Genomic DNA, 8,907 nt, shown 5'->3' on the forward strand with positions numbered 1-8,907 from the left:
ATTTCTGGTCCTAAATCCATGGTTCTCAAGTCTGGTGTGGAAAAAAGACAAGTTTTGGAAGCTCAAAACAACCCCCAATTGACCACTGTAATTTTAAATCATCTTTAGTATTATCGGTCCACTGGGACAAAAATTTACAAGAGGAAGGACCATAGTTCTTAAACATAAACCCAGCTGGAGTTCTCGAGGGAGGAACTTCTCAGGAACTTTTCTGGCCAAAGAGACAAAGAGACAAGGAGACAACCAGTTACAAGCCCCAGGTTGTTATCTGGTCTTCTGACCCTCTGTCTACAGCTGTTTGGACAAACGACACAAAAGACAGAATTCAAGGACTCATCAGATAGGGAATAAACCCTTAAATGACAGCAGCCATATCCGGCTCAAACAGGGAAACTTCCAGATGGCAATAGCCGGGAGCCACCTTGGAGACAACTGTCTCCTGATCAATCTACCCCAGATTGGGCTATTGCCCCAGAATCCCAAAGAAACACAAAGACCTCAACCAATAGGGAGGGAGGTCCAAGCCTGAGAGGACTCACAATTGGAGAAGTCCGCTGGCATGGAAGCGATGAGCACACAAGGGGGCTCGTGTTGGTACCAAACCTATTTTCAGGGAACATCGGTCCTCAAAGGTGAGATCACTTCAGCTCCTGCTTACTGACATCATATGTCAACCTTCAAAAACAAAAACCAGTTTAAGAGGCAAAGCATTTATTTGGGATCAAAGAATTGCAATTCAGGGAGCACAGATTCATACAGAGACCCAAATAGTGTCCGGCTAGGGAGTAAAAGTCACGGGCTTTTAAAGGCAAAGAAGGGAGTTTGTATTACAAAGAATTTTAACTGGAGTTGGGGGCAAAGAGCTAGTTTTGGCTAAACATTGACTATTCATTTTATCTTCAGAGTTCACAATGCTCAGTCTTTGTGATCAAGATGTCCTTCTCCTGCTGACTTCTCAAACAATTGCTTGTAAATAATTGCCATCTTGGCCCAGTGCAAAGGTTTGGCCCAGTCCAAGGTTCAAGAGAGCAAAGCAGTTTCTCTGGAAAGGCAGCTCTGACTCCATTTTTAAATGGCTCCACTATAGTCAATTTTGACACAATTAAAAAGGGGGACTAGGGGGCTGGCCCCGTGGCTTAGTGGTTAAATGTGCACGCTCCACTACTGGCGGCCTGGTTTCGGATCCGGGGCGCGCACCGACGCACCGCTTGTCCGGCCACGCTGAGGCCGCGTCCCACATACAGCAACCAGAAGGATGTGCAACTATGACATACAACTATCTACTGGGGCTTTGGGGAAAAAAAAAGGAGGAGGATTGGCAATAGATGTTAGCTCAGAGCCGTTCTTTCTCAGCAAAAAGAGGAGGATTAGCATGGATGTTAGCTCAGGGCTGATCTTCCTCACAAAAAATAATAAAATAAAATAAAATAAAATAAAGGGGGGACTAGGAATTCATTGGACTGAAGACTGATCTTGGAGCAACAAAACTTTCACCTACAACCAGGTAAAAAGAACCAAGTAATTAAGGGACTGCCCAGCAATTAGTCTCCCCTGACCTTTAGCCAAGTATTTCCCTTGCACAGCAAGACAATGCAGGGGTAAAGGGAGCTATGGGGGCATTTGACAGATGCCAGGAAGGATTCCTGGAGGGAATATATTTTCCATAGAGGGAGGAGGACCCAGGAATACTTTGCCTAAGGAGATCGCATGGTGGGGAGTGAGGCTGGGCAGGGAGATGCTGGTGGCCAGTGCCGTAGCCCTGGTTTGGGAGACCAAGCCCTTGGCTCAGGTGGTGAGGAGGCCTGAGCACAGAAGGGGCTACCATGGTCCACTGGGGTGGACAGAGCAGGGAGCAAGGCTTCTTTTCTTTGAAAAGAATTTTAAATTGTGGTCAAAAGTGCAAGATAAAATTAACCATCTTAACGATTTTTAAGTGTACAGTTCACTGTAGTAGTGCTAAGCATATTCGCCTTATTGTACGACAATCTCCAAAGCATTTTCACCTGGTAAAACCGAAACTCTATACCCACCTGAGTAGAACAACTCCCCATAGCCCTCCTCCCAGGACCTGGCAACCACCATTCTACTTTCTATTTTCTATGCATTTCACCACTTTAGATACCTCGTATAAATAGAATCAGTGTTGTGTTTGGGGGACTGGCTTATTTCACTTAGCATCACATCCTCTAGGCTCATCCATGTTGTGGCATGTGTCACAATTTCCTTCCTTTTTAAGGCTGAATAATATTCCATTGTACAGATATATCTCACTTTGTTTATCCATTCGTCTGTTGAACCCAACGAATCCAGACGAATGGATAAACAAAGTTTATGCTTTTGAATCCAGCCTGAGGCTACTGAAACCTCTCAGCTCCTTATCAGGAGCCATGCTGGGGAGTGTATGTGGCCTGTGGAGAGAACAGACTCACACCTGGGTTCCATCTGCCTGTCCAAGGGAGCAGAGGTCAACCTCATGTACAAGGCACTGGGCCCCACCCCTGCCAGCCTCTGCAGGCAGGCATATCCCCCTACACACACACACGCACACACACACACGCACACGCAAGGCTGGCCCAGCCCAGCCCTCTGTAATTGGAGACACAGACAAGGCCCCCACTCTGTTGTCACCACCAGCACCACCCATTTCCACAGCACAAGAACCCTGGGCCAGGCTCCTGGGCACCCACTCCAGCCCAGCGCCCGGCCCACCTGCCCAGGCCAAGCCTGGTGAGAAGTCACGTGGGTGGCGGGGCTGCATCAAGAGTCCAGACCCAGGCCCCGGCCCAGGCCATGTGCTTCGCACCCCACCTCCCTCAGCCTCCAGAACCGAGCCTGGCCACTACTGGCTCTCAGGAAATACTGAACAAATCAGGCGAGGAATGAGGGGTCTCCTACAACCGCAAGAGCAGAGGATTGGGAGTGGCCTCCATCAGGACACTACAAACGCTCCTCACCCAAGGGCATGTGCCCCCTACTCCCCACCCTCCCCTGGGGAGACAGCTGAAGACTATCCTGTGAGGGATGGACCTGACTTTTTCAGTACCCCTGCCCCTAAGCTCGCTCAGCCACACCCTGCCACTTCCCTTCTGCCAGCATAGCTTCAAGTCACAAGGGGGGTGGGGTCAGGGTGCTGTGTGGGGCACTGGGAGGGACATGGAGCCTTTTACAGCTAGGGACAAAGTCCTCCCCTGATTTAAGCCCAGGTAACTTGTAGCGCAGTTGGTACCCTGGTGTCCCAGGGTCTCCGGAGTCCCAGCCTCGCCATCCTCCTGCCATCCCACAGGCATGCAGGGAGCCTGGGTACTGTTGCTGCTGCTGGGCCTGAGGCTACGGCTCTCCCTTGGTGTCATCCCAGGTAATCAGGGACCTGTCAGCCTCCCCGTAAACACAGGTGCTCCCCCAAGGCTGACCCAGCCTCCACTCTCTCTTTGGTCAGTTGAGGAGGAGGACCCAGACTTCTGGAACCTCCAGGCAGCCCAGGCCCTGGACACTGCTAAGAAGGTGCAGCCCATCCAAACGGCTGCCAAGAACCTCATTATCTTCTTGGGAGACGGTGAGTGTGCAAGGTCTGTCCCCCCCGGCCCCCTGGAACCCCTACAACCCTGGTACCCAAGGCTGCTGGTGGACACAGGTCAGCCTTGGGGACTCAGGCCTGACATGAGGTGCTCCTTCAGGGATGGGAGTGCCCACGGTGACAGCCACTCGGATTCTAAAGGCTCAGATGGATGGCAAGCTGGGACCTGAGACGCCCCTGGCCATGGACAACTTCCCCTACCTGGCTCTGTCGAAGGTAAGGGCTGGGCGGCCTCAGGGTGCTCCACACCAGAAGGGTGGGGTGGGCTAGGGAGCCTGGCAGGAGGGAAGGCCCCAGGAGGGTTGGGGCCAGAGTTACGATGTAGGTGTCTGCCCCAGACTGCAGCTGAGGACGTCTCTGTCCCCAGACATACAACGTGGACAGGCAGGTGCCCGACAGCGCAGGCACGGCCACGGCCTACCTGTGTGGGGTCAAGACCAACTATCAGACCATCGGTGTGAGTGCAGCCGCCCGCTACAACCAGTGCAACACGACCCGTGGCAATGAGGTTACCTCCGTGATGAACCGGGCCAAGAAAGCAGGTGGGCTTGGGGCCAGCTTATGGGGCAGGGGCCAGCTCAGAGACCTCAGGGGCCCACCCTGACCTCTGCCACCCGCAGGGAAGTCAGTGGGGGTGGTGACCACCACCAGGGTGCAGCACGCCTCGCCCGCCGGCACGTACGCGCACACGGTGAACCGCAGCTGGTACTCAGACGCCAACATGCCTGCCGAGGCGCTGGAGGAGGGCTGCCAGGACATCGCCACGCAGCTCATCTCCAACATGGACATTGATGTGTGACACGAAGGGCAAGGGGGAGGGGCTGGGCAGAGGGGGCGGGCCCGCACTGGACACAGTCCCTGGCAACCCACAGCCTGAGCCCTGGGCCTGGCAGGGACTCCACGGACTTGTGGGGGGTGTAGAGGGTATAGCCAAGGACACACCATTCCCACAGACCTGGTGGGGGCACTGGGGGCTGTCTGAGGAGGGGACCAAGGGGCAGCCAGGCCCCTAGCCCACCTGCCCTAATCCTCTGGCCCCAGGTGATTCTGGGTGGAGGCCGCATGTACATGTTTCCCAAGGGGACCCCAGACCCTGAGTACCCGGATGATGGCAGCCAGAACGGAACCAGGGTGGACGAGAAGAACCTGGTGCAGGAGTGGCTGGACAAGCACGAGGTGACGGGGCTCGTGGGTGTGGGCGTACAGCGGGGACAAGGGCAGGGGCTGCAGGTCGTAGGGCCATGGGCTGAGGTCTACTTCTGCCCCTCCCAGGGTGCCCAGTACGTGTGGAACCGCACAGCGCTCCTTCAGGCGTCCCAGGACCCCTCTGTAACACACCTCATGGGTAACGACCCCACCCACCCCACCACCCTGCCCTGGCCACCCGGGTCCTCAGATGGCCCAGCACGTGCAGAGACGTGGCTGCCACTGAGCCTCCCCACTGTCCAGCTACCCGTCACCGGAAGCCCCTTTCCCACAGGCCTCTTCGAGCCAGCAGACATGAAATATGAGGCCCAACGAGACCTCGCCCTGGACCCGTCCCTGACGGAGATGACGGAGGCGGCCCTGAGCGTGCTGAGCAGGAACCCCAGTGGCTTCTACCTCTTCGTGGAGGGTGAGTGAGTGGCAGCCCCTCGCTGAGCAGGGAGGAGGGGGTCAGGGCAGGTGGGGCATCACCCACCTCCCACGTGGCCTTCCTGCAGGGGGCCGCATCGACCACGGTCACCATGCGGGCGGAGCTTACCTGGCGCTGACTGAGGCCATCATGTTTGATGACGCCATTGAGAAAGCCAGCCAGCTCACGAGCGAGACGGACACACTGACCCTTGTCACCGCTGACCACTCGCACGTCTTCTCCTTTGGTGGCTACACCCTGCGTGGGAGCCCCATTTTAGGTGGGTCCAGGGAGAGTGACAGTTGCTGTTTCCTAAATTATATGGCAGAAATGGTTCTGAGCCTCAGTTTCCTCATCTGTCAAATGGGGTAATCACAGCAACCGCCTGGTAGGGTTCTTGAGAGGCTTAAGTCAGTGAACAGGCAAGAAGTACCGGGCTTAGCACACAGGGGGCGCTGCATAAGCTGTGGTGAGTGCCATCACAGGTCCCCTGTCCCGCAGGGCTGGCCCCCAGCAAGGCCTCCGACGGCAAGGCCTACACCTCCATCCTTTATGGCAATGGCCCAGGCTTCGCGCTCAGCGGGGGCTCCCGGCCGGATGTCAACGAGAGCGAGAGCAGTGAGTGCAGCGGGGCTGCGGTCTGGCTGGACCACTGTGGGGAACTCGCGGGAGGGGGGAGGCGCCGGCCCCGCCCGCCCTAAGCCCCACCCTCCGTCCAGTGAGCGCCACGTACAGGCAGCAGGCAGCTGTGCCCCTGTCGTCGGAGACCCACGGCGGCGAGGACGTGGCGGTGTTCGCGCGCGGCCCGCAGGCGCACCTGGTGCACGGCGTGCAGGAGCAGACCTTCGTGGCGCACGTCATGGCCTTCGCCGCCTGCCTGGAGCCCTACACGGCCTGTGACCTGTCGCCCCCTGCCACCTCCACTGATGACCCAGACTCCAACGCCACCGACGCCCCTCACGCTAACCCCACGGCCGCCGCGCACCCCGGGCCGGCCTCTGGCCCTCTGTCTTTGCCAGGGCTGGCCGGGGCGCTGCTTCTGCTGCTGGTGTCTGCCACTCACTGACCGCGCACCCACCCCAGTGCCCGGGGCCCCATCGCTGGGATTCTTGCTCCCCCAGCCCAGGTCCCATACCAGCCGCCACCCTTGGGACCCTATGCGAAGACATCCTGGCATTAAATGAGCCTGAGCCCCAGGGCCCCTCTTTGGGATCTGACTGTAGGGCGCCCTGGAGGCTGAGGAGGTGGCTTTTCTTCAAAACACATGGTCCTCCCAGGTGCTCTCAACTCCCTGCTCGCAACCTCGGTGGCCCCAGATTTTGTGCTGTGCCCATCCTGCAGTCTTCGCCCCACAGACTGCACTGCCCCAGTACCTGGCAGGCACCATCCCAAACGGCTCCCATGGGGCCACCACCCACCCAGAACACCTGCTGTGCTTTCCTTGGCTTCAGTCTTCACAGCACTTGGACCTGAGGGCACCGTGGGGGCCCCTGTTGCTCTGCAGCCGGCCCTGTGGGCACATTGCTGGCCCAGGAGGCTGCTGGGACCAGGAGGGCCAGGGTGGATGTCCAGGAGGGGGAATTTTCCCCTTAACCTTCTTCAGTTCTTGCAGCTGAAATTATGATGAAATTAACGCAAAACAGATGAACAGGAGGAAAAACAATTTGTATGCACAGGAGAGTGACCAAAAAGTAGGCAAATTTTATATCTTTTTACACGAAAGAATAAATGTGAGGATTTGACAAAGAAATTTGGTTTTGGGTTCTCAATTAGTAAGGAATTTAAGCAGAGTTGCCTTTGGAGTAAGCAATTAGCAAAAAAAAAGGAACAAGGTGAGTTTACACAGACTTCCCAGCCCTGAATTCCCTGAGGCTGGTGATAAGGGTGTCTGTCTCCCTCAGGCTCCAGGGGCAGGGAGGAGATTCATTCCCTGCATTCAAGGGAAAAGGAGGGTCAGACGGTCCTTGCACCAGCTGCTTTTCAAGACTTTCATTCCAAATGATCCATATGCCACTGAGGCATATTTGGGGGCAGCCAGCCCTGGGCCCCAACAGGGCTTTGACACAAGCCCTCGGCCGCCCCTCCTAGAGGCCCAGCAGTACCACTAAAAAGAGGGCAGCGTGGCATAGAAAGGAGAGGAGACTTGTGCCCAGTCACTCAGCTACTGAGGTGATCACCGCCCCCCCTCCCCCCCATGCCCATTCCAGGCTGCTGATCCAAGGAGCATCTGGAGAAGCTGTGTGGACAGGCAGGCAGCCCCAGAGCAGCCCTTGCCTGCCCCCTGAGGGCTTGACAATGCAGAAGGAACAGCCACACAAGGGCCCTGAGGCAGCGATCAGTAAGTGCTGTTCCAGTCCAGTAGCTGGATCAGAGGTGGAGAGGGTACAGGAGGTAAACCTGAGGGATAAGGAGGGATGGGAGTAGATGGGGGAGGAGCTTGGACTTTTCCAGAGTGTAGAATGTGATGAGAAGGCTTTGAGCAGGGGCCTGACATGACCTGACTCTTGGAAAATATCACTCTGGCTACTGTGGGGAGAAGAGTCTATTCTGTTGTGATGGAGAGAGGGGGCACAGGTGAGAGCTGGGAAACCAGGGGGGAGGTGCAGAGGCCACACATTTCTGACCTCCATCCAGAAACATTCTGGAACACCCACTCCAACATAGCTACACTTATTGAGGATCTCACCCACCACAAAGGGAACATTTAAAACAATTCTAGGAGGGTGAAATCAACCATATGTTTCAAATTACAAAGGTGCAAAAAAGTACTTTGCTTTCACTAGAAATATTAATATGATTGAGTATGGTTTCTTATTTACTAAAATCTTGATTTAACACTGTAAAACATCAATTTGAAGGCCTAGCTCTCAGGGCGTTTATTTACCTTCTAGATTTTAGTGGCTTCACAAAACTATGAGAGCTAATGGAAGAAGGGCATCATTAGTTGGGCTTGAAAAACCATCACCCTCATTAACTCTGATAAATAAATGGCAAGCAATAGGATATATTGGAGCATATGAGGAAGCCATTTGGTGTAAAACTAATTCAGCCTGAGTTTGTTTTTCCAAAAAGGGCCTGTGGCCTCTAAACATTCATTATAGATCTGCTTTAAGCAATTAACATGTCCCAAAGAGAAGAACAAATGCCCCTGAGATAAGGATAACTGTTTCTCCCTAGGCTAGGATTTGATTGCTGTGCTCATCCTGTGACCACCCAACTCGAGACAACAGACTTGGCACCAGCCAGGCCCATTGATACAGCAGACCTGCTCCCCTCTGTGTCCATCAATAGCTGTGCTGACAGGGCAATCTGACAGGGTGATCTTGTGACTATCATCATTGTGACATTGCAATCATATGTGATACATGCTCTTTGATGGTATATAACCACTCTGTACACCCCACTTCTTTCGTGCCCTTCCTTCCTTGGGGAAGGAAGGCCTCGGGCTATATGGTCCTCAAAAGTTAGCTCACAATAAACTCACCCCAATTTTGATTTATAGATTGGTTATGGATTATTTGCATCGACAACTCCATCTACCAATTATGCAAAGGCTTTTGTTAAAATCCAGCTACCACATTTCTGTCTTCTCTGTTGTCACTTAGTTGCTCTTACAAACCAGTGGGTAGGTGCTGCTTGTTTACGTTTCATAAATGGGTTCAAACCCCAAGGAAATGCTACATTTTAAACTCTACAGGTTTTAAAAACAGATTATTCT

At 54.4% G+C, this 8,907-nt stretch overlaps 1 protein-coding gene across 1 annotated transcript; it reads left to right on the forward strand.

Annotated features, from left to right (window-relative positions):
* The first annotated feature begins 3,234 nt into the window (after positions 1-3,234).
* LOC131399126 (intestinal-type alkaline phosphatase-like) lies at positions 3,235-6,671 on the forward strand. The gene is made up of 11 exons (XM_058533216.1): positions 3,235-3,355; positions 3,437-3,553; positions 3,675-3,790; positions 3,942-4,116; positions 4,195-4,367; positions 4,616-4,750; positions 4,847-4,919; positions 5,055-5,189; positions 5,278-5,469; positions 5,691-5,807; positions 5,909-6,671. The coding sequence occupies exons 1-11, from the start codon at positions 3,286-3,288 to the stop codon at positions 6,253-6,255; spliced, it is 1,650 nt and encodes a 549-aa protein (XP_058389199.1). The 5' UTR covers positions 3,235-3,285; the 3' UTR covers positions 6,256-6,671.
* The last annotated feature ends 2,236 nt before the right edge of the window (positions 6,672-8,907 follow it).

This window comes from Diceros bicornis, chromosome 37 (assembly GCF_020826845.1).
Source record: "Diceros bicornis minor isolate mBicDic1 chromosome 37, mDicBic1.mat.cur, whole genome shotgun sequence".
Lineage (NCBI taxonomy): Eukaryota > Metazoa > Chordata > Mammalia > Perissodactyla > Rhinocerotidae > Diceros > Diceros bicornis.

Bases quoted from the DNA above. Each gene is read 5' to 3' on its own strand.
- LOC131399126 (XM_058533216.1), top strand. From the start codon at position 3,286: ATGCAGGGAGCCTGGGTACTGTTGCTGCTGCTGGGCCTGAGGCTACGG. The intron at 4,920-5,054 runs GTAACGACCCCA...CCTTTCCCACAG, and splicing joins CTCTGTAACACACCTCATGG to GCCTCTTCGAGCCAGCAGAC. The intron at 5,808-5,908 runs GTGAGTGCAGCG...CCCTCCGTCCAG, and splicing joins TGTCAACGAGAGCGAGAGCA to TGAGCGCCACGTACAGGCAG.